At 42.0% G+C, this 25,531-nt stretch overlaps 2 protein-coding genes across 2 annotated transcripts; one reads left to right on the forward strand and one right to left on the reverse strand.

Moving 5' to 3' along the window:
* The first annotated feature begins 733 nt into the window (after positions 1-733).
* On the forward strand, positions 734-24,890 carry LOC145442578 (methanethiol oxidase-like). Its single transcript, XM_080320528.1, has 12 exons — positions 734-829; positions 4,561-4,672; positions 4,979-5,051; positions 5,324-5,509; positions 10,292-10,412; positions 19,393-19,575; positions 21,322-21,377; positions 22,455-22,580; positions 23,195-23,273; positions 23,335-23,498; positions 24,200-24,369; positions 24,594-24,890. Exons 1-12 carry the CDS (start codon positions 826-828, stop codon positions 24,754-24,756), a joined length of 1,437 nt encoding a protein of 478 aa, XP_080176654.1. The 5' UTR covers positions 734-825; the 3' UTR covers positions 24,757-24,890.
* Positions 14,417-15,913, reverse strand: LOC145442570 (uncharacterized). Its single transcript, XM_080320517.1, has one exon. It carries the CDS (start codon positions 15,742-15,744, stop codon positions 14,422-14,424), a length of 1,323 nt encoding a protein of 440 aa, XP_080176643.1. The 5' UTR covers positions 15,745-15,913; the 3' UTR covers positions 14,417-14,421.
* Positions 24,891-25,531: the final 641 nt, after the last annotated feature.

Raw genomic sequence — 25,531 nt, forward strand, 5'->3', positions numbered from 1 at the left:
AGAAAAAAATATGACTTTAATGACTTTAAATGACCCTAATAATCAGTAAATGGCAGGTTGCTCTCACAAGTGACACCGGCGTATCGCGTCGCGAACAATACGAACATACAAGATACGATGACTTAATCGACACTGTATACTTGATGACTTGAAATTGACTCGTAAATTTTGCTCCGATTCACGAGTCAATCCACATGTCTGAAGCGCCGGGTCAAGTCACGTTAAGTCATTTTGCAAAGTGACTCGATTCAAGTCAAGTCGTACGAAAAAGTTGACTCGAGTCACCCCAAGACTGGAGCATGGGCATGGACAATGGATATGTGTCGATTGATCTTCTGTCATGAAAACCTGAATAATAATCTGGAATTTCAGTAAAATGCAAATTATAGGCTGACCTTAGAACCGGTTCTAAACTAGTCTGTTGGAAAGTATTTTCTTGGCGCTGCAGGATCTGTCGTTTAATCCAGCACAGCGGCTTAATATATTGTACGAGTGTCGAGAAATCGAACGAGACCTTGAATTTTTCAATCCAAACATTCCGCGGTGTATACGTAGAGTTCGTGATTTCGCTCAAGGCCAATCGACCGTGCAATGTACACGCAATTTAAGGTATCTCGCAATGCCGAAGATTCACTGACCTCCGCGACTGTGACTGTCGCATGACATGAAGGAGGTTCGTGAGATATGGCAATAAATTATCGTAATTACATGTGATTCAATGGTCTGCGATCACAATTAATGGGTACGGTTTCCGTTTTAGTTCAGTCTGTTAATCGTTGCTCAGCTCAGCGTAGGTTTTGAGAGTTGCTGCACCGTCGAAGTATAATGGGTGAGTTTATATACTACGCTTTTAATTGTCGAATGCATAGATTGTAAAATACATCGCATTATTTGTGATCTAGGTATAGGCATATTACAGCCTTGATGCCTGGAGGCATCCTGCAAGCTGGATATAATAGGTCCTACGCTTTTGAATATCTATTCTAGTCCATACTTTGTCAGCAAACTAGATATAGAAATGAGCCATTGAATATTTTTGTCATTGATGTTTTTGCGGCATATAGCCTACATCGCATACTTGGAACTGCTGGGCAACGAATGTGTATAGCCTTGTAAAGTTTGCACCCTGAGCGAGCACAATGAATGGAAGATACGAAGTTTACTGACTAAGTTTTTGGTCTAGATGCTCCACCATTAGAGTATCTCGTTGGCTCGATATATCGTGATAATGACAACACTGAACTGACGAAATAGCAGAAGCTGTGAAAATTATCCGGCGTTCGAATAAACTTATCATGAATATCGTGACTAGGCAATAGGCATTGCAAAAGAACTCGACCAAGTGAAGTATTGTTATTCTTGTAATAAAACGTAGAAGCAAGCGAATGTAATACGCCAGTCTGGTAAACAATCTCGTGAGTTTCCGGTAATATGAATACCTTGTCCGAAAACCTCATCACTCCAACGTGAGCTGCTTTGCTATAAATAGATTTGCACAAAACAACCAAAGAATGGCAGATTTGTGCAGTTGAAACTATATGCGTGTTGTCGTTTGAAAGCTCAGTAGCTTAAAATGTGATAAATGGACGCCAGTCGTTCAAAGAGTCTGTCTGCCAATTACCGAATACTGTGCAGTGTGCATTGTGCATGCATATTTTCTGTACCACCATCACTGCTCTCCAGAGGTGGTCAGTAACGAAGTACTTCTACTTTTTCGAAGTACTCAAGTAGTTTTCCTCTACTTCTGGTACTTACTCAAGTAGATCTGATTTTCGGTACTTCTACTTCTACTTCGTAATATTTTGTGATCTACTTACTTACTTTTCGCTATTTTCAGTTTGTTAAGTAGAAGTAGTTTATTGCTCCGATCAGGAAGATAGCCTGAGGAATTTCGGGGCTGTTTTCGCGGATTATCAACATTTAGTTTTCATAAAAGTTTAGTAAAGCCCAAAATTTTCGTCGCGCTTCGCGCTCAGTGGATACGGAGTAACCAGTATGATTTCACGAAAGTATCGGTGAATATAATTTAAGTCGTTGGTTGGCGTTCACACCGCATTGTCGCCCTTCGTCCATATGAAATATTTCATCACAGTGTATACGGCTCATCATAACGTTTCAAACTGGTGTTCAGCATCTACTTATGTCGTAATCTAACAGTCCATGGCGTGTCCTAATCTGTAAAAGGGGACTGTGAGACTTTTTTAGTTTTAGAGCTGTTTTAGCATTCCACCTTTGAAACTTTCTGGACTAAAGACATGAAATACATTTTCCGCTTTTAGAAGTAGTATGTATATTTCATTTTCCATTCCCATCATCATATACTTTGAGTTCTAATTGATATCAGTTCTTTGGTTTGGATAACATACATGTTGAAGTATAAAAGCAAGTGTAGTAATGCCTTTAATTCCCAGAAATAAAGCTACACAATATGGCATTTTTACGATCCACCATATTTTTTATTAACGTTTACTAATCTCGCAAAGTGTTTACACCGTATCCTATACAACTTCTCCGTATTGCTCTGCGACTAAACTATGGGCCTTATAATATGGGTGAGTGCCCCATACCATGATATTTTCTAAAACGTGCTGCTCGAGTAAACATAGGATTAGTATCGTATTTCCACATCAATACTATCATTTTAATTCCATGATCCAGACGAATGCTTATGCTGTCGAAAATTGGATACCTCCAGGTATGCATCAATATGAATCAAGCTCGGCACTTTTCACATAGCTCAATTAGCAGCTTTTGACAATCCATGCGAACGAATTACGATCGTTTTCACAACTACTTACTTACTTGAGTAGATTTAAAGTCAGGAAATTCTACTTCTACTTCAAGTAGTTTTAGGTTGCTCATGGAATAAGTACTTCTACTCGTACTTGAGTAGATTGTTTCGTCGCTACATCTGCTTCTACTTGAGTAGCCTTCTTGACTACTTTGACCACCTCTGCTGCTCTCTGTTGTTATATATTTTGGTTGGATGAAAATATAGGCTCTCTCTCTCTCCCTCTCCCTCTCCCTCTCTCTATCTATCCCTCTCGCTTTACCAACAATTTCGACGAGGACTTGCAAGGGAATATAAGCTTACGCCTAACGGTATAGCTAGGCCATACCGGACAATGTAGCCTACTCGGCGGGTGAGTATTGGGACGTTGATATTGAGTGGGAGTGTGAAACGGGTTTCTATACTTCCTACCGATGTTACCCCATTAACAAGTTCTACAGCAGTAGCCAACACCCCAATCGCACGGATTACGTTTTTATGTTACCGTAAATATCCGAAGTCAAGATTGACCCCGTACGCCTGTTAGATTTTTTTACATCAGACAACGATATCAATTTCATTGATTGGTTGAATGTGCATAAGGGCTGTTCAAAAATAACTTTTTTTCCCTGATTCAAGCCGGTCACCTCTTAAATCGTCAGGTTGCAGTAGAAAACCTTGCTCACCAAATTTCACTCGATTCCAACCAGTAAAGGCCTCGGCAGACCCAATTAAAATTTTTAATTTATTATGGAAAATTAAAAAATAAAATTTTCCACATTTTTCTGCCAACCCCCTGAAAGTGTTGAGCTGTCGTCAAGGACGTTGCAAAACAATTCCGACCTGTAGAAGCGGAGTTATGTGAGTTTTTCGATATTAATCCTCGGATTATCCTTGATCGGTGATAATCCACGATTTATCAACGAAAAACTTAGATAACTCCGCTTCTACTGGTCGGAATTGATTCAAATTTGTTTTGCAACGTCTTTGAAGACAGCTTAACATTCTCATGGGGTTGGCGGAAAAATTTAGAATTTTTTTTTAATTTTCCATAATAAATTAAAAATCTTAATTGGATCTACGGAGTCCTATACTTGTTAGAATCGAACCAATTTTGGTGTGTAGCGTTTTTTAGGGTAACCTGACAATTTAATCAGTGAATGGCTGGAATCTGAAAAAAAAGTTATTTGAACAGCCCTAATGTGCATGCATCATTGGCAGCCTACCTGCTAGTCCGGAGCGGATCGACAAATTCTGTGATCCGACTCCGATCCTGTTTTTCAATTCTCTGGTCCGGCTCCGATTCGGCTCTGGCTAAAAATGAAAACGTCCGGCCGGATATCCAATTCGTCTACGGTCCATGCTCCTACACGGTACGGTGCAGGCTCCGTGATTTTAGAAATATGGCTCGTTTATTTTCGCATTGGCTTGGCGGTTACTTGCCTGTGGTTGGTTGGTTGGTCGGTTGGTTGGTTGGTATTTAGTAGCAAAAGTTATGCTTATCAACAAAGATTCTAATCGGATCAAAAAATTACTGATCCGGCTCCGGCCAAAATTGAAAAAAAAAATCAGGCCGGATATCCAATCCGGCTGCGGTACATGCTCCGCACTACCACCTAAATGCGTATTTCGATGCGATTATGCATGCGATTGGTGTTGGTTCCGGAAAATTGACGAACGCGCAAGATGATAGATAAATATAACAGCCCCGGCCAAAGAAGCAAGTTTATTTTCCGATGCAGCAACCTATACAAAGCAAGAGCTCTCAAATCATGACATTATTGTTATAGCGACGACAACGGAAGCTAAGGGTTGCTGCAAAACTGGTCCTGGCTACGCGACGCCGAAAGATGCCATGAAAGCACCCAAAGAAAAGTTACTTTACATCCCGTGCATATACCGGTAGGTTTATCATATCGCGAGCCGCACAATTTAGAATTTAATGCTAACTTTACAATTATAAATGATCCATAGGCCGGTCAAATGCGAATCTGTTTATTTGACCTTTGCTTGATTGCGAGACATTGCACCTTGATCTTGGAAATTCCAGCTATGCGAGTCGCGGCAGAAACATGGATATATATGGATATATATATATATAGAGTGGCCACTGGCCATACTGCAACTTCGAAATTGATACGCATGCTGCAGTCGATTTCATATTACGTTAAATATAACATGTTTTCATCACATCCGTCTCTGATTTAGCAATACTCCAACCGATGCGCACGACTATCTGGCAACTGTGGATATTGACGAAGATTCATCGACATTCTGCCAGGTAACTTTGCTGAAGATATTACATTGTGATAATTCAGAGAGCTTTTCATGCTTCCCTAAAAGGGTTATCGAATTAAGTCACGAGTTCGTGGTATCGAAAATTGCGACGTCATATCGGAACATGGACGAGCACGTAGCGAATCGCCTGAAAAATCTTGCTCAGATCCCATCCAACGATACGGGCCTACTTCCTATCTCCGTTTCAAATTATCGTAGCTTACTATCTCAGTCGGATCGCTGATGTGTGTTGACGTTGTTTTGATGCATAAAAAGGTAATTCATCGATTGGAAATGCCGAATAAGGATGACGAAATTCATCATTCCGGCTGGAACGCGTGCAGCAGCTGCTTTGACGACCCGTCTAAGAATCGAAATCTCTTGATTCTACCCGGTCTGGTTTCAAGTCGTATTCATGCTGTCGACGTTGCCACTGATCCCAAAGCGCCAAGATTTTTCAAGGTAACAAGCGCGTTACATTTGTGATACCAGCGGCAGTACACGGTTCATGCCCGTTTGGAAAATTTCCGATATCTGTGCATTATTATTATCACAAACATGAGTGGTGCTTTTCGCCATTTATGTCCTTGTGCGCCACGGTCGTCAGGAAATTCAAATCAAGCAGTAACTAAATGAACTTATTACAACTTATCACGAACTCAGCGACGGCAGTGGACAATTGCGATGACGAGAGTAGGTTGCGTATGGTGAACGGTACATGTAACTGATTGCAATAGGTTATTAAAAATGATCGATGAAAGTCGTATTTAATGCACGATATCAAAAAGTGTTCGACTGTTTCGATGACATCGCATTCTTCGCACATCGGAGAGTCCGAGCAGCCGATTCTGAATAAATGGGATGCTACTCCACAGTGTCCTGACCGTAGTCGAAACATCAGGCGTTTGATAGGGCGACTGCCGTTTTTCTCGGGTCCTGTGGTGAGTGTGCTGTGGAATTGCTTGTAGTGTGATCCCCGTTCATCGGCAGAGTATTCGCATTGCCAGATCTCCTTGGTAACTTTCTTCATCGCGGCTTTGGCGTCTGGTACGGTAATGATTGGAGTTTGGCTCGGTTGATCTTGCGTTGACGAGCCTATTCGGGCTAATTCGTCTGCTTTTTCGTTACCTGAAATTCCTGCGTGTCCTGGAACCCAAGAAAATTCAACAGCGATACCGGTATCATGTATATGTTTAAGTATTTCCAATATGGATACAATAACGTTATTTGATGGTCGGTTCAGAGGTCTAGAAACCGTCGTTAATGCGGATAGGCAATCTGAGAAGATGATGTAAGTGTGGTTTCGCGTGCCGTGGTCGAGTATCCAAAATAATGCATGCTCAATCGCCTTCAATTCCATTGTGAAGGCTGATGATATCGGTGAGCAGGTACGAGAGATTGCGATATCGTGCACCGGAATATATACCCCGTAACCAGCGCCATTGGAATTTTTTGAGCCGTCTGTGTAGATTGCCACACTGTCCCCATATCGTTCAAACATGAAATCTAGGCATATGGATTTGATGTTTTCCAGTATTTCGCATTTCGAAGTGTATTTAAGTAGATCCAGGTCTGCGACGGGGATCGGTATTGTCCATGGTGGTGTGGTTAACCATTGTTGTGTCTCGACAGTCACGCTGTCGAGAATATGCGATCGTGAAATGATGTTAAAAGTTTTAAAATTCGGTTTTGTGATGCAGTATATTTCATGCCATGAGTCTTCTACTACGTTAAGACTAGGATGTCGAGACGGTTGTTGTCCAAGTAGTTGGCATCGGTAATTCATGCTTAGATACTTGTGTCGGATGTGTAAGGGCATTTCGCCGCACGCTGCTTGTAATACGCAGACGGGTGTGCTACGCATAGCTCCACAGCATATCCGTAGCGCAGTGTTTTGTATCGTCTGGAGCCGCTGTAGGTGGCATTTAGGAGCGAAATAATACGCGGGAAGAGCATAGTCAATAAGTGACCGTATAAACGTTCTGTACACGATCAGTAGAGTTTCTTTACCGGCACCCCATGTGGTACCTGTGAGGAGGCGGAGTATATTCAATCTCCTGCTGCATTTAGCACTTATCTCCTCAATACGATATTTATACGATAGTTTTTTGTCAAATATAACCCCGAGAAATTTGAACTTTTCGGACACTACGACTGGTGTGCTATCAATGCGTAACTCAAGTTCCGGGAGCGATCGCTTCTTAGTGAAATACACTGCAACGCCTTTGGATTTCGATAGTATGAAGCCCCATTGTAAACAATAGCGCTCGATTGCATCCAAGGACATTTGTACCTCTGAAATTAGCGATGTTACGTTGAGACCACTTTGCCATATGGCACAATCATCCGCGAAAAGAGAATTCTCACAACCTATTACCGAGGGTAAGTCGTTGATCATCACTGTGAAGAGTAGAGGTGAAATAGTACTTCCCTGTGGAATACCATTCTCGAGAACTTGCTTTTCAGATAAGCTATTTTCCACTCTAACTTGGAATGATTTATTCGAAAGAAAGCCAGCGATCCAGGATAACATTTGGCCTTTTATACCTAATTGGTCAAGTTTATATAGAAGCCCGTTACGCCACACCATATCGTATGCGCTTTTAATGTCCAAAAACACTGCAACGACAGTTCGCTGGTTGTGAATGGCCATGTATGCTTCATCGTGAAGTCGTAGTATATGATTGAAAGTACTGCGTTCATTACGAAAACCCGATTGTGACCTATTCAGTAAGTTATTCGATTCTAGGTACCAGCGTAGTCGTTGACTCACCATACACTCCATAATCTTACACACATGACTAGTAAGTGCGATAGGGCGGTACGACCTCGTAGTAGAAGGGTTTTTGTCTTTTTTCAAGATAGGTATGACTAACGAATGCTACCAATCAGATGGAAGGTCGCCACTTGTCCAGGACTGATTAAACAGATTCAGTTAGTTCTCTGATTGCGCCGTTTATTTAGTTGCTTGACATAACGACTTCGTGCTGTTAAGATGTCTCTTCTGTAATAAACGTTTATCGTGTGGCGATATCGTTTCGTGGTGCAACAGGGAGTACAGGCTCTGTATCCTGGCGTGGTGGCAGCGATGAGATTCGAACCCACCCCATCGAAATGGCTACTGACTCAAACCTCCTGGCGATGTATCCGAATCGAAATCATGAATTGTGCGATGCGTTGAGTCGAAGAGCACAGCAGATATGGCGCCGCCCATTTCAAAACGCAGTTTTCGAATACACATTGTCTTCCTGATCTACGGCGCGAAATGAACTGCTGTGGATGTGACATTAGGGCTGTTCAAAAATAACCTTTTTTCCTGAATCTTGCGAGTTACTTGATTAAATCGTTAGGTTGCCTTAAAAAATGACGCACACCAAATTTGAATTCATTCCAACCAATATTCGCGGATTTCGTAGAGTTTCAAAATTTTGAATTTGCCTAAAAATGCAAAAAAAAAATTTTTTTCCAATTTTCCTTCCAACCTTATGAAATTGTTGCTCTGTCTTCAAAAACGATGCAAAACAAATTTGACTCGATTCTAAGCTGCAGAAGCCGAGTTATTCAAGTTTTTTGATGATAATTCTGGGATGATCCACCAATCAAGGATAATCCCAGAATTTTCAAGGAAGAACTGAAATAACTCCACTTCTACGGCTTCGAATTGAGTCAAATTTGTTTTGCATCGTTTTTGAAGACAGCGCAACAATTTCATGGGGTTGGCAGAAAAATTTGAAAAAAAAATTTTTTTGCATTTTTAGGCAAATTCAAAATTTTCAAACTCTACGAAATCCTCGAATATTGGTTGGAATGAATTCAAATTTGGTGTGCGTCATTTTTCAAGGCAACCTAACGATTTAATCAAGTAACTCGCAAGATTCAGGAAAAAAGGTTATTTTTGAACAGCCCTAATGTGACATTCACAATTACAAACTCGAATCACAAACAACGCCATAGCTATCCACGTTCTGTTTTCTCCACGTTCTGTGTAGTATAAAATTTATGCGTGTAGCGCAACGTTATGTTTAGGGCTGGGTATAATGATTCGAGTACTCGAATCTGATTCGAGTACTCGAATCTGAATCGAGTACTAATTTTAATGATTCGAGTCGAGTAGTAAAAGACGATTTTTTCGAGTACGGAAATCATACGCTCCTCGCAACTGAAAGTTAATTTATCACCGAGAATTATAGTTTCGATACTCATTTTCACTGTTGAAGCCTTGAAACCTTACTTGGCCGTATCGTAGGATAGGAAACATATAGTACAGAGCTACGAACGTTACTGGAAACAGCATATTTCTGAAGTCATATCTTCCCACAACATTGTCACCAAGTGCAATGAAATCGGTATGGTCGAAAAAACACCAAGTAGCTTTTATGTGATGGATAACATGCATTATATTCTTTGTGGTGGAATACAAGGTACGTATTTGAACTTTGCCATTTTACATTCCGTTTTGACGTCATAATGAGCGATACTCGATTACTCGACTCGACTCAAAGCATATTACGTGATTCAGAATCGAATCACTCAGGTACTCGATTTTGCCCAGCCCTAATGATTAGCATTCTCCCGGATCAGCTGAATTTATTATCTACGCCCTTGGATTTTCGGAATCAGAGTGACAGTCACATTCGATTTATATCAGTTGGAATAAATTCTAAGCTACTTATACAAGGAATTGCGTTATCCTTGGTGGAGGCTTGGCCCGTCTGCCTCTTACCTCTCGTTTCGGGCTTTATTTTCGAACAATAAATATCAGTTTTTACAGAGAAAATGTGGCGCACACGAGGAATCCCATGCAGTGAGTTCGAATTAGTGCTACCATGACGCCACGAATTTCCAATTGTGACGTAACAGTCGATTGACATTATGGCTCTTTGAGAGTTGAGATGGAAAAAAATAGGGCCAATTTGGCTCTTCTGGCAAAAAAGGTTCCCGACCACTGTTCTAGACTGACTACTTAGACAGCTACTTTTACAAGCCGACTCGAAGTGTATTTCCTCAGCCGACCACATGCATGTCTGTCTCAAAACAATACCGGCATCCATCGCTGGGCTCAATCAAGCATATCATAACACCACACTTTACCGAATACTCTTGCGATGTGCGACGATAATTTGCCAAGTTTTGAAATACTGAGTTTTCCCTTAGTGTGCACAATGTCCGGTACTTACTACACTACATTTATAAAGCTATCATGCGTTAGAGAATAATCGATCTCTCTAATATCTTATTCACCAGGCCGTAGAACCGACTGAAGTATATCACAAGACAGATTTGGCCTATCCTCACACTGTGCACTGCATTCCCGGCGGCAAAATCATGATCAGTTGTATCGGTGACCCGGCAGGAAACGGAAAAGGTAAGCCACGGTTCTGGTTATGCTAAATTAACGAGCTACGATTGAAATGTTGGGCAATGTTCGATGTAGCTGGAGTAAAATTGAGGTTATACCTGTGGCGAAAACTACTTTTTGCTTAAGATGCCGCAGAAATTTGCTATCCGCTATTTGCTAAATTCTCTATCCGCTCTTTTCAAAACGATGCAATTGAGGCACCAATTAGGCAATTCCTGCGTGTGGGTGGGGTGGGTATGGGGTATTATGGCGCTCAGCAACTAAGGCTTTGTGCGCCAGGTCTGAGTGGGAGGGTTGATTGGGGGTTATATTCCCCTTCCGGTCAATATCACATAATCTATTAATGGATGTACCATTATAGGATTGTTCAGTAGTACATGAAGGTCCGTTGGAAGTTGTTGTAGATTACATCTAGCGAGTAGGTAACCTCTTTGTGATCGGTAACGCGTGCATGTAAATACGAAGTGTTCTAACGTTTCGGGCACATGGCATCGTTCACAGAGACCACTGTCATGCTGGCCAATTCGGTGCAGGTGTGCATTTAGTCGACAGTGACCTGTTTGAAGCCGAATAAGGATAGAGTTTTCACGCTGAGTCAGTTTGTGTAGCTGAGAGGTTGCACCGACCAAATTCACCAGGCGAACATATCTGGAGCTTGAATCCTGATCCCGTATCTCCTTTTGCCATTTTGTGCGACAGAAGTCTGATATCATGGATTTGCATTCGCTAAGCGTCAGCGAAATCTCTTCCATCCCATTGTTGATAATGTTCGCTGCAGCTTTTGCAAGCCTATCCGCCACTTCGTTGTCTACTATTCCTTTGTGAGCCGGGATCCATATAATTGTTGTGCGGCTGCCGCTTGACGAGAGGCGAGAAATACACTGAATGATGACATCGATAACCATGTTGCCTTCGTTGAGTCTTTGTTCGATGGCTTTGGTCGCACTTTGACTGTCTGTAAAAATGGCAATATTTGAGTTTGGTGGACAGTTACTGCATGCCCACAACAGGCTTTCCTTGATGGCGATAAGCTCCGCAGAGTACACACTTTTTAAACTACTCAAGGAAAGATTGAAAGAGACACAAAGTGTTGGGATGTAGTAGCTGGCACCGCATCCCAGGTCAGTTTTTGAACCGTCAGTATATATAGCCAAATGATGATTGTAGCGGGTAGACATATACTCTTCGCACTTAATTCTGATCGCATCGGGGTGTTCGATGTTTAAGGTCTTAGAGCCAAGACTTAGGTCTACTGAAATTTCCAAAGGGATCCAGGGGGGTACAGAAGCGGGTTCAATTCGGGTGAGTTTAATGTTTCTGAGCGGGACTATATTAGATATCATATTGAATGTCTTGAAATTTTCCGAGTCTGGAAAAATTTCGTGCCAGGAGTGTTGTGTTACCGATAAGCAATGGTGTCTAGGTTGGCACAATACTGTGCACCGGTATGCGGCGCATGCTTGCAGGTGACGAAGATGTATCGGTAATTCGTTACAGAAAGTCTGTAGCGCGATCGTTGGGGTACTAATCATTGCCCCACTACAGAGCCTTAGAGCAGAGTTTTGTATCTTCTGTATGGTTTGACAGACATACTTTGGTGCTATAAAATATGCCTCGAATCCATATTCCATTATGGAGCGAATAATGGCTCTATAAAGTAATATCATGCATGACGTAGACGCACCCCAGGATGTGCCTCGCAGACACCGTAGGATATTCAGGCGCTTACTACATTTTTCAGCTACTTGGCGGGAGTGTTGCCGGTAGGTAAGTCGAGAATCAAACGTGATGCCAAGATACCGGAATTCTCTTTCGAACGGGATCCGCGACCCATCGAGAAATAGCTCAAAATTTGCGGGCTTTCGCCGTCTCGTGAATAGCATGGCAGCCGATTTGCTCACGTTTATTTTCAATCCCCACTTTTTACACCAATTATCAACCTTATTCAAGGAGTGCTGTATATTTTGCTGGAGGTCCAACGCATTCAAGTTTGAATCGTAAATACATATATCGTCTGCGTATAGGTTGATATGACAAGTGGCTTCTACGGGTAAGTCATTCATCATAATTGCAAACAAAACTGGGCTTAAAATACTTCCTTGTGGTGTGCCATTTGTCGTATGATAAGTATCAGATAGCTGATCTGAAATTCTAACTTGAAATGACCGATGTTTAAGGAAGGAGTTCAACCAACGTAACGAACTACCGCGAATACCGAGACTATGGAGTTTATACACTATTGCTCCCTGCCATACCCTGTCATAGGCTTTTTCCAAATCTAAAAATACCGCTAGGGTATATCTCTTGTTCGAAACGGCCTTATAAACTTCATCATGTAGAGAGATAATGCAGTCTCTGGTCGATCTGCGGGGTCGAAAGCCGCACTGAGCAGGGTGCAGGAGGTCGTTAGTTTCCAGCCACCACCATAAACGATTGCATATCAAGCGTTCCATAATTTTACACATATCGCTTGTAAGTGAGATAGGTCTATACGAGGCTGCTTCGGTCGCTATTTTGCCCTTTTTTAGTATCGGGACCACTAAGGAGTGCTTCCATGATGGTGGACACTCTCCATCAGACCAATTGTTGTTCAGTGCTTGCAACAGTATACGCATGCACGGTGGAGGAAGATGCTTTATCATTGCGTGACAGATTTTATCACTTCCGGGTGCAGCACCCTTTCGCTGACGCACAACCCTCATTAGTTCCTCCATTGTGAAGGGCGAATTAAATTCATTGTTATGCGTAGTTTCTTGTAGAATCGATGGTAGATTCTCAGATTCGAACGTTGCTCGTCTGGTCTTAAACGACTCTTCCAAATGTCGATTTCCACTAACTGAGGCAAAGTGACTAGCAAGCTCGTTAGCTATTTGTTTCCTGTCAGTAGCTACATCACGACCGCATTTGAGTGAGTTGATGTTGTTCCAAGTACGATTACCTGACATCGCTCGAATAACATGCCAGATCTTTGATACACTGGCGGTTCGATCGAGTGAGCTGCAAAACGACTGCCAATAGTTTCTTTTGGCGATTTGGATGGTCTTTCTAGTGGCGGCGCGGCGACGTTTGAAGTTGAGGACATCGTGCATATCGAATGTACGCTTCATTTTAAGGAACGCTGCCCGTTTTAGCCTGACTGCTTTACAGCACTCCGAGTTCCACCAGGGAACGCTTGGTTTTCTGAAGGGTTTGGTTAGCGGGATGCTAGCGTTTGCTGATGCTATTATGGATCGCGAGAGTTCTTCAATCGAAGTCGGGGACTCTTCTCTTTCGGAGATCAACATTTGTTCACACATTTGACTGAACTTGTCCCAATTAGCTTTCTTCAGCGACCAGGTCCTGTGGAAATCATTTGCAACGCTGATCGCGTGATCAAGATGACTCAAGATCACGTAATGGTCGCTGCCAAAAAGATTTTCCGTGACTACGGTAGTTACTTTCGCCGCCAGGCATTTTGAGGTCATGACTAGATCCAATACTGAGGTGCGACCCGGGTTCGGAAGAGATAGGTCTATTCTAGTTGGCGACGTTGTGTTCAAAACGACCATATCGTTCATATCGATGAAGTAATGGAGATGTCTTCCACACGTGTTCATAGAGTTGCTTCCCCAGAGAGGATGGTGGGCATTGAAATCCCCGACTAATATAAATTTAGGACCGAGGTAGGTAAAGCATCTATGCATCAGCGAACGAGAGATGTTTCTATTCGGAGGGATATAGACGTTCATGATAGTTAGACCTTGGATGTTGAGCGCTTGTGCCTCCATTGGGCTTATCTGTTCTATTGGTAATTCAACGTAAGGTATACCGTTTCTAATAAAAAAGCATATGCCACCGCCGTGTATGTTTCGATCTTTTCTTAATAGGGTGTATCCGTGAATTTTCGGTGAATATTTAGTGATAAGATGCGTCTCCTGCAGGGCAATCAGATCTGGTTTCGCATGCATGTCTAAAACATATTTTTTCAGCTCGTTCAATTTTCGGTAAATCCCGCGGCAGTTCCATTGCATGATTTTCAACTTTTCGAATTTTGGTGGTTAAAGTCTCGTTGCGAAAGGTCCATGCCGATTTCACGATGTGTCAGGTTCATGGGTGAAGTATTTTCTACTGCAGTCGTGACGGTGGTAACTGCGGAGTCAACTTCATTCGCGTGACGTTCAGCGACGGCATTGGAAGAGTTGAGTATGGAAACGCCCAGTTTTGATTTTGCAGACTGTGTTACGATTGCTTCGATGTCGATTTGTCTCTTTTCCGTCACACACATCAATGCGTTTTTTATAACTTCTCCAATAAATAGTAAGAAATCTGATGTGGCTATTGTGATTTGTTCTGGATTACTGGTAGATTGTGAAGGAGTTGTCATGACCTGGCTGTGTCCTAATTGGGGCACGAAAGTGTTTCTGTCCGGCGTTACGTTAGCGCTGCGTGTCGGAATGTTAATTTGCGGTTGAATATATGTCGGTGAAGGTGCCAAGACTGGGAATTCGTTATACGACCTTACATCAGGAGGTGTCGAATTTTGCATGATCTGTTTTCTGGCTTCCCAATAATTGATTCCTTGATTAGCTGCTAGCGCGTTGATCTGACTTTCCTGTCTGTATCGCTTACAACCTCCATAGCCCGCAGAATGAGGTTCACCACAGTTGACGCACTTAGGTATATTAGTACAATCTGTGTAATTATGACGATCTCCACACTTGGTACATCTGTAAGCACTTCTGCAAAATTTTGATCTGTGACCGTACCGATTACAATTGAAACATCTTAAAGGCGGCGAGTTGTATGTCCTGGTACGAAAGAGCATGAACCCGATTTTGACCACGGTAGGAATGATTGTTGACGCGAAACATATCAAAACGGATCGACTCGGTACTGTGTCACCATTTGATTTGTATGAAAACCGACGAACAAATACAACATTTTGGTTTGAGAGTTCCTCTTTAATATCGTTATCGGATAAGTCTAGAGGTACATCAGTTATGACAGCACGTACTTCTGGGGTTTTCGTCTTGTATAATTCAGTTTTGACTTCTATTGGTTTTGCCGCAGTGCCAAGGTTATTGCAAGCCAAAAGTCTTGTCACCTGGTCGTAGTTGTTACATAATACGCTCAAATCTCCGGATGGAAGTATCCTGACCTCCTTATATGCACCACCTAGTACTTGATGAAGGCTTTTGTTGACAAGAATAGGATTATAAGAGCGAAGCTGTTTAGTCACACCTGTCACTATGACCGACTGATTTCCACCGACCGAATTACTAGATGCAGCCTCTTTGGAAGCAGGACCAGAGAGTTCCTCTTCAGCGGAGCGCTTATGCGCCCCGTTTTTACCTGACATTAAGGCTCCCTATCTACTGCAATATTACTATAAAAGCAAGACAAAAATAGAACGACCACACCTGATACGAAGTCTCCCAGACCAATCTCCTTTGTGTTCGCGAGGATGCTAATCTCCTTGATTGCTGCACGTCCGTCCTCGACGAAGCTCACCACGAGAATCCAATTCCTGCGTGTGAAGGCCAGACATAGACTAATTATGAAGGACTCTCAATTTCGAATCATTATTTACCCGGGGAAGCTTGGTAATAATAGGATCGCTGCAACTATTCATGTACAACATGAATTCTATACAATGCATTGAGGAAGGCAGTTTCTAATCCGTTCATGCATTCGTTAAAATATCACAAAGCATAGGTACACATTGAAAAGACAGAGGAAGTGTCGAATTGACTTGCAAGAAAATCTGTCAACAGAAAAGAGCCTCTCTAAAACAATAAAGTTTACATTTGTGAATAAAGAATATAGGATTGTGACTTATGACGGCGATTCTGCGTCACGAGACTTACCAAACGATTTTGGCGCGGCCAAATTGCCGTGACCGGCCATGCTACGGAAGTGGTGTATATTTTAAGATAGCCCATCGCGACTAACAGTGCGTTATAGACGGGGTATTGAACCTCCAAGGATTGTACTATCATTTCATTACAAAACAATTACGCCGTCGAATCTTTGGATTAGAATCGCAGATACTACTCATCTGGACATACACTATATTACCCACATTTAGCCCGAAGACCGAAAACAAAGATACTCAACTGTACTAAATGCATTATCGTGGCGCACAAGGCCTTCATAGGCGATGAGCGTCACTGTTGCTGTGTGTAGTAATAATATTAATGATAATAATAACAACCCGCATTTAGCTGTCTACAAGGATCGACACCCGTTGGCAAACCAGATTACTAGGTCTGGATTATGACAAGCTAAAACGATTTCACATCAATCATAACAACGAGCGTTCAATTATTTGCTAATTAGAAGTTGAGAAAATGAAACGTGAATAGTTTCTCTTCCCATTGTCTGTAATCAAACCGATGATTCTGCTGCAAACAATTACAAATCATTTCCGGCGAGTGAACTGCTCACGACAACTTCCGTGGATCGCTAGGTCGTGAATCGTGAATGCCATGAACGGCTAAACTGAATGTCTAGCTAGACTCTCGAGCCGTGGTCGGGAACCTTTATTGTCTAAAGAGTCATATTGATCTATTTTTTTTAATTACAACCCCGAAAGAGCCATACATGTCAATCAAGAAATTTCGTGAAGTCATGCTAGCATTAATTCGAACTACATGGGATTCGTCGTGTGCGCCACATTTTCGCTGTAAATACTCGTACTAATCATGCTGGTTGCCTTATTAAAGCTTGAGCTTAAATTCGTCGATATGCTCCTTTAAATGCGAGAATCCATGATTACATGCGTAGGTGGCGCAAAACATGTTCACTACAGCAGTATATATGATATATCCATACCCACTCTAAGCTGTGATACATCAGTGACGTGAGGTCACGGTCAGTACCTCACCTGTCGTCAGGATGAGTGAACGAAAATTGTGGAACGTTCAATTACTATTGGTATTTTCTATCGATATTCAGTCCATGAATGCCAAGATTTTGAAATTTTTTATCCCAAAATCACACAATTTGCATATTTATTGTTTGAAGGTAGGGCGCGAAACGAGAGGCAGGTCTAAGAAAGCCAGCACATACGGGCGAACCCTCTCCATTGGTAACGCAATTCATCGTAAATAGCTGATATTATTCTAATGTCACTGAAACAATTCCGAAAATCTATATACTCATCGACTTTTCTTTCTCAAAGAATTCGCCGGTAACATATAACGTTGTACAACACGCCTACATTCCATCGCCGGTACTACGGAGATATACTTCCCAATCAAGAATGTGGATAGCCATGACTAGGGTTGCATTTAAAATAAACGGCCTAAAGGCCATTTTGAAAAAAACAAAATTGTGTTTTTTTTAAGTGGTAAAATTATGACATAATTGTGTAAATATTTAACAAAACACACGTTGTATGATCCTACGGACAATTACCTCCCGATATAGCCGACGTATATCGATATGGGATGATGGCAACTCTCAAAATAGTCGGTTCAACAGCAATTGTACATATATTTCGTCAAAGTAGCTATTTTTACCCTATATTTTCAATTGTCAATGCCGATCCACTATGACGCAACAATTGAATATTCGTGACGTCATGGCTTTAAAAAAAAACATGTTTTAAATTAGGGCCTTGTTTTAAACATGTTTCTTTTAAATTGATTTTTGTTTTAAATACAACCCTAGCTATGACGTTGTTCGTAACTCGAGTTTGTAATTGTGAATGTAACGTCCACGGCAGTTCATTTTGCGCCGTAGATCAGGAAGACAATGTGTATTTGAAAAATGCGTTCTCATATTGACGTCGCCATGTATGCTATTCCCTCCGACCAATCAAGTCTCCTGCAATCCAAGATTTCGAGTCGGGTACATCTATATTGCGAGTGAAATTGGTCGCCGGTGCTACAGCAACTTAAATTTTAGTATTTTGAAAAGAGGAGTCCGAGCCGCTAAACTTGAAGACGGCATTGTTTTTACCTCTCAAAGACATGTTTATACTATCACGAGAATAAATATTCTGGCCGTGGTGAAAATTTACTAACAAGTTGCTGCAATATTGATCAATTCAAGACAAAAAATATTTGGCGAAGAGCCATATCTTATACCCCGAAGAGCCATAGGTTCCCGACCACTGCTCTAGAGTCATGATCAAAAAAGTTTTGCAGACTGTAAATTTGAACTCGTGAAATGCACTGCGCCATGGTAAGTAAGAAATACTTTCCTCCCGACGATTTCAAGTTACGCTGTCCAAATTTCCCCTATATGATTGCGTGTTCACCCAGTAGAAAAGAAAATACTTACCATTTCGGGCATCTATCCTATACCTTTATACATAGTTCTGTCGGATTTTACCTTGGCTGTGATCTGCAGAGGCGGTCAGTAACCAAGCAGCTTTCGTTTTTCGGAGTACATTTTTGTCGGTGGAGGAACAGCGACATGGATGAAGCGGAGCCCAGATAAAACTACGACGACGGGACTTGAACCGTCAGCATAATTGTCGTCGCAGCTCACCACTATCTATATTAATAGAACCGCACCTGCACCCGCACATTACAGGCCTTTGCTCTTCGGCATTCACTTAAAATGGTGTTGGCATATCTTGGGAATTGCTACTTCTACTTGTAATTGAGTGGTAGTTTACCTCGTCACGTCTACTTCTACCTGAGTTGAGACACTTTATGCTTAGACTACCGCTGGTCATCGGGCCTGCTAATTTGCTTTATACTTGTACTCTCGAGCGATTATTTTGAAGGCAACTTTAGCCCAAACTCTGCCCGAACCCGTTTATTGTAGCCTGGTTTCAACCAAATTACTATGTAGTCTAAATTTCATGTCGTTGAAAGGTCGAGCTGTAATTTGGTTCGATATATGCCCGGGATATTTTTCGAAATCCAGCGCCAACTCGACTCGATATGATTTTCACTCATGTAACTGTAGTAATATTGCATTACGTTCGTTGCCTCTGCATATCGCAATATCTATTCTGGTACGCTTACTGATTGATCTACCTCGCAATCAGGTGGCTTCATATTGTTGGATTCAAACACATTCGAACTGCTTGGAAATTGGGAAGCGCCGGGCCACAACACGAAATTCGGGTATGACTTCTGGTACCAACCGCGTCACAACGTGTTGATCAGCACCGAGTGGGGAACTCCTAAGAAATTGCTGTCCGGCTTCAATCCGAAGGACGTCGAAGACGGTGCGTGTAGTCTGTAGCGTGGCTGAGTGATTACCGAATGGGTCGCACTGGTTTGTCTCTATTGACACGGCGGTGATACACACTGCACCAGATAACTATCTATATATAGCGCAATCATTGTGTAATTATCGGATAATGAATTTTGCGTTTTTTACGACCTGGCCGATAGGGTTACTTTTATGTCATGATTCGAGTACAGTATAGTGAGATATCATATTATTGGTACTTAAATAATATGCCCCTTCCTATTAATAAACATATTCAACGAGATTTATAGTTTCTTTATCTTTTTCCTGTCGTGGAATCATCGAAACCTCGATTAATCGTATCATGACATCCAGATCACGCAATAAAAAGCTACGCACATTAGAGGGACTGGCGTTTCGACGATGTTTCTATGTTTTGTCCATGACTTGAGAGGAGATGTTTTACAAACCTATGTTGTCCTTTATTTCCAGGAGTTGTACCTATTACTTACCTATGTCATTATGTTGTTCTTGTTCTCGGTGCGGGGGCCGTGAATATGACCAGGCGATGGCATTGACCTAATTTTTCGTCACCGTGCAGCTTACATACGCACGCAGTTTCTGGCTGTCCTTATATATAGTGTCGTTGGCAACATTGTAAATAGGTATTGCCGAACATTAAGCTAAAAGGGATGGTGTGAACGTGAGGTTCACGTCCGCCTTCTGTGTGTGAACCTCGAAAATTTAGAGGTTCATGTTCACAACGAACCTTGGTAGGTTCTGCACTGCGATCCTTTTTCATATATTACAATTTTCACTTCATTATAGCATCTTTTGTTGAAATTTATTGCATTTCAACTGCGGACACTCTATGCATGGCGCTGGCAGCATAAAAAAAATCAAGATTAAACGCGCATGCACCTTGACAATCTAAAAAAATTTTCTTGCTTTGATACAAAAGTTGTGCTTGAAATACCCAGCTTCCCGTCTATGAATATTTAGTGACTCTCTGCTGTGAGCTTGACCCGCAATCACACAACATCAAGAGCGAAATACACTCATGTAGGTAGTCAACGAACGATGCTTATTGAACCAATCAATGAAATTCATATCGTTCAAATCTAGCAGGCGTACGGGGTCGATCTTGACTTCATACGTATATTGTATCATAAAAACCAAATCCGTGCGATTAGGGTGTTGGCTACTGCTGTATAACTTGTTAATGGGGTAATATCGGTATCAAGTATAGAAACCCGTTTCACACTCTGCTCAATATCAACGTAGCAATACTCGGACGCCGAATACATTGTCCGGTCTGGCCTATATTCCCGTGCAAGTGCTCTTCGAAATTGTTGGCAAAGAGACAGAAGATAGTGATTTTATTGGATTAATATATCATTTGATTGCCCCAGCTGATACATTGTGGCCTAATGTGGTCCGAGTCGTCGCTAGGTATCGTGTACAATAGTAGATTAATACAGACTATCACTTCACCGAAATGTAGGGTTGGAATTAGCAAAATGATGTCACGTGACGTCATGAGATTCACGTTCGCGTTCACACAGAACCTTTTAAAAAGGTTCGCGTTCACACGAACCTGAACCTTTCAGAGGTTCACACCATCCCTACTAATTATCGTTAATGTGATGGATAACGAGTTGTTAGTTGTTACTACGGAGAAATTCGATAATATCGATGAACCAATGTCCGGAATAATATATTGCAATGCATTATAACAGCACCCGATTTTAGACATACTACATCTTTTACGTACTAACAGGATTTTATGGCCGCACCTTGCACGTTTACGATTGGACAACGCACAAACTGATACAGGTGTGGATTTACCGCTTTCATTTCACCGCATGGTGTATTCTATTTTCCGATACGACTTCATTCAAGTGTGATGCCATTCTGTTAGATTTTAAATACTCTGTCCATCCGTGAACATGTTGCGGTACACTGCGCCTACAAGGCTTTCATTCTCACCTCATCCGTCAACAGAGCTTTTTGTACTTGCTCGGCATTTGGTAAGTTGGGTTGCGCATTCGTATTGCGGTGACTCCGGGTCGAATGGTTGTGTTTGCTGTGATAAACGATGCGTGAATGCTCGAGTCAACACGGCGACGGAATTTCTCTTCGTTCAAGAATGAAGCCATTCAGTCTAGTCTATAGTGTAATAGATTATAGTCGATCTTAACCCGAGTCCGCGACCTTATCAATTAATCTACACCCGCGGTTTATAGCCTTTTCCCTCGTGCGCCCTTTTCGGAGATCTTCTTGGGCGGGAGCGTGTCTGTACAGACGATGGGGCAGAGGTCAAGTCTGACTTTTAGGGTTCGGTTTGTTCCGGTTTTCGAACTCAATTTCGTATATTTTTACGCATAGTGGTAAATGTCGCTGCTAATAATCGAAAAGAAAACAAGTCAAGTCTCCAATCAAAACGTGTGTCTTACAAACCGATCGGCAGAACAAAATAGATTGCCGACCCTGTACCTGACCCCGACCTGTATTACCGGATACACGCACCAATTAAAATCTAACCATGCCGATGCAGCGAAAAGGTGACGTGTAATGATGTAATGTAGGTGACTACGCAATATTCCGCGATCAAGTGTTGCCAAATGCCATTGTAACATCACACACACAGTGATGATTGGGACTGTAGTGAGTTTTCACCTTGTACAAATATGTTGCAATAAGTATCATTATCTTGAATACACTTTGCCACGCACTTTTTGAAAACTATTGTGGCCTTGTTGTGTTTACCACTGCGCGCACGGTAATCAATGCGTGGGTATTATTGCATTTATATTGAATTCTACAAATACACGCTATCGCAATATCATTATTTCTGCGGAGCAATGAAAACCTTAGCAACACACTTTCACGAGTGGGAATTATTTTCCATAGGATATCGACTTGGGACCAGACGGCATGATACCGTTGGAGATTCGATTCCTGCACGACCCCACGGCGACCGAAGGATTTGTAGGCTGCGCATTGTCTAGCACAGTGTTCCGGTTTTTCCGAACACCGGTAATAACTTTGAATTAATATTCATTTTGTCTTGCAACGTCGTTGACGCCAGGAGTCTGCTAATTCTATTTTATCAACGCATCCGGAGCCGCTGTTATAGAAAATAGTGTACATTGCTACTTGTTAGTACCAAACGTGTTAGCCTGAAAAGGGTACTGCGCTCTAAATATGAAAATTTTTGCCTGCAGTCATGTTCTTCACAAACTCACCGTATTCGAACTGCAGCTAAACAATTTCTCAAAAATGCACCATTACACTCTAGCTGCAGCTGCAAATATATGTGCCATCGCGATCACGTGTCATCGCTCCTCCAACCTTTCAGAAGTTTCTTGCACTCATTTCTTGCCTCTTGAACTTTCTCAACGCGAACTCCATCTTAGTCCTATTTCTCTAGTAATATTTTTTTAGTAATTACGTGGAAAATGTATGATGCGTTATTCACTTTGTGTCGGCTTGACGCAACAGTTTAGGCTCAGATGTCGTTGTCATTCTGTGCGCATGTTCAAATGTCGGACAACCATGTTTGGAACTAGTTTGAGCTGCATCACTTCCGTATAATACGGTGATAGAGACTTAATATTCTATTGTTTTTTTTTATTTTTGTTTCTTTGCAGACCGGAAAATGGGATGCAGAAAAAGTAATTGCTATCCCACCCAAGAAGGTGGAAGGTTGGGCGCTACCTGTTATGCCAGGTGAGTTGGCGGCGTTGCGTTACCATCAGTTCAATGCAATATAAATAGGCTTATTTCAAAGGACTCATTACTGACATTCTCCTGTCGCTGGACGACAGATTCCTGTACTTCTCGAACTGGCTGCACGGCGACATCCGTCAGTACGATGTCTCGGACACGAGAAACCCGAAACTGGTCGGGCAAGTGTTTTTAGGCGGATCGATCTGCTCTGATGGTAATGTGAAGGTGAGTTAGTAGGCCTATATTCAGCGTGATTTATACCAATGGAATTGCTTGAGCAAGGACCCTGACAAGTGCAGAGAGGACATATGTTTTATTCCTATATGTCCTGCTGATCATATAGTTATAGAGAGATGGCAAGTAGGCTATATAGTCAAATGTGATCGCTCAAATGTGATTGTTATTGAGAAATTCGACTCCGTGTGATCTCATTATAGGCAGATGTGGTCAAAATAGTCAACAATGGCACTCAAGTAGAGGTTGAAGTAACGGCATAAAGTTTATTCTCTATTACAAGTATATAAGTATCGATTTCCAAGACATGCCATAACTACTTCAAGTGAAAATGGTGAATAAAATCCTGAAAACCACTCGAGTAAGTACTTTCAAAAAGTAGATTTGGTTGAGGGCAGGTCTATATATTTTGCAATTGGTTGCAGATGGATGCATTTAATATTGCTTGAGGACTTTTCAGACTTCAATTTAATATATAATATTCAGGCATTTGTTTTCTACTTCCGCTTCAACTAGATTTGACAGGTTCTGGAAATCGCAATAGTTCTGTTTGTAATGAATATAAATAGACTGCGGTATATCTCTTCTTCCACTTGAATATTACCAACAATGACTACTCTGACCGCCTCTGAGTATCACTAAGCCATTACCGGTTCCTTGCAATGGTAAATTCTGACCTTGAACTGCGATAGGTGACTGAGGACGCGGAGCTTACAAGTCAACCGCCACCTCTTATTCTGGACGGCAAGAGAATGGCTGGCGCTCCTCAGATGCTACAGCTCAGCTTGGACGGAAAGCGCCTTTACGTCACTACATCACTGTACAGCGGCTGGGATAACCAATTCTACCCTGACATGGCCACGTAAGCTAATCTAACCTCTTTGTTTCTCTGTCAGTCCGAGAATTCAATTAGTACTGGATTAGTGGCAATGATTTCGCTATAAATCACACTACATACATTATAGTCATATCGTCATCTCCAGTAAAGTTATTGAATAAATGTGACAAGGAAATACATTGTCTATCTGTCGTTCCGATTTCATGGATATCTCGAATGATTTAAGCGATTGCTTTTTTTCCTCACAGAAAAGGCTCCTATTTACTGATGATTGATGTCAATACCGTAACGGGAGGTTTAACCCTCAACCCACGCGTAAGGGTCGACTTTGGGAAGGAGCCCAAAGGGCCCGTTCTGGCGCACGAGATTCGTTATCCGGGTGGAGACTGCACCTCCGATATCTGGATGTAATCCGGAACGGGGAAAGCGATTTTGTTTCATTTCGCAATGAAAAACCTGTATTTTTTAATTAACATGCAATTAATATTCTCAGCTATTGTCTGATACGGGATTGACTTAATATAAAATGTTGATATAATAATAAGTATGGCATGGTCTGCGTGTATATTTAATCTAGTTCACGGGGCGATGATTAGGAATGTATTTATCATTTTCATATGTGCCGTGGTCGAACGTATGTTGTCTCGAGGGTGGCGACAAAGTGCGTAATAACGCAGGTTCCTATTACATTTGTCAAATTTCAAATGACTTTATATGCCAGGGATACTCAAATGGCGGATTCTGAAGTGTCGGACCCCGGACATTATCTATGTTGGTATCCATAAGTAGAATATTGCAGACGTGTGTGTGTGTGTGGAGGGGGGGGGGTTTGGGGGCAATCGACTTTTTTTAGTCATTTTGTCCGGCCCGCGGACAGTTTCCCGTCTTACATGATAATGTGACCCCCGACTCCATTGTGCCGAGATTCCCCACTACTTGCTTACTACGTCAAATTTTAGTGACTGTATGTTATTATATACGTATGTGTGCGCTGCGTGCGAAAGTACAGCTTACGCCAAGGGTCGGCAACCTACGGCCCGCGGGCCGGATCCGGCCCGCCAAGCGAAATCGTCCGGCCCGCGACGAAATAATTAGTTACCACAAGAATACGGCCCGCCGTTTCGTAATGAGTTCCAATCTGCAGTGCAGCACTACGGCACTGCTTGGTAAGAATGCGGTATAGCTA

The sequence above is a fragment of the Botryllus schlosseri genome, chromosome 7, assembly GCF_051294905.1.
Source record: "Botryllus schlosseri isolate E-star chromosome 7, Bs_hap1, whole genome shotgun sequence".
In the NCBI taxonomy this organism is placed as follows: Eukaryota; Metazoa; Chordata; class Ascidiacea; order Stolidobranchia; family Styelidae; genus Botryllus; species Botryllus schlosseri.

Bases quoted from the DNA above. Each gene is read 5' to 3' on its own strand.
- LOC145442578 (XM_080320528.1), top strand. The intron at 5,052-5,323 runs GTAACTTTGCTG...ATGCATAAAAAG, and splicing joins ATTCATCGACATTCTGCCAG to GTAATTCATCGATTGGAAAT. The intron at 19,576-21,321 runs GTGCGTGTAGTC...ACGTACTAACAG, and splicing joins TCCGAAGGACGTCGAAGACG to GATTTTATGGCCGCACCTTG.
- LOC145442570 (XM_080320517.1), bottom strand. From the start codon at position 15,744: ATGTCAGGTAAAAACGGGGCGCATAAGCGCTCCGCTGAAGAGGAACTC.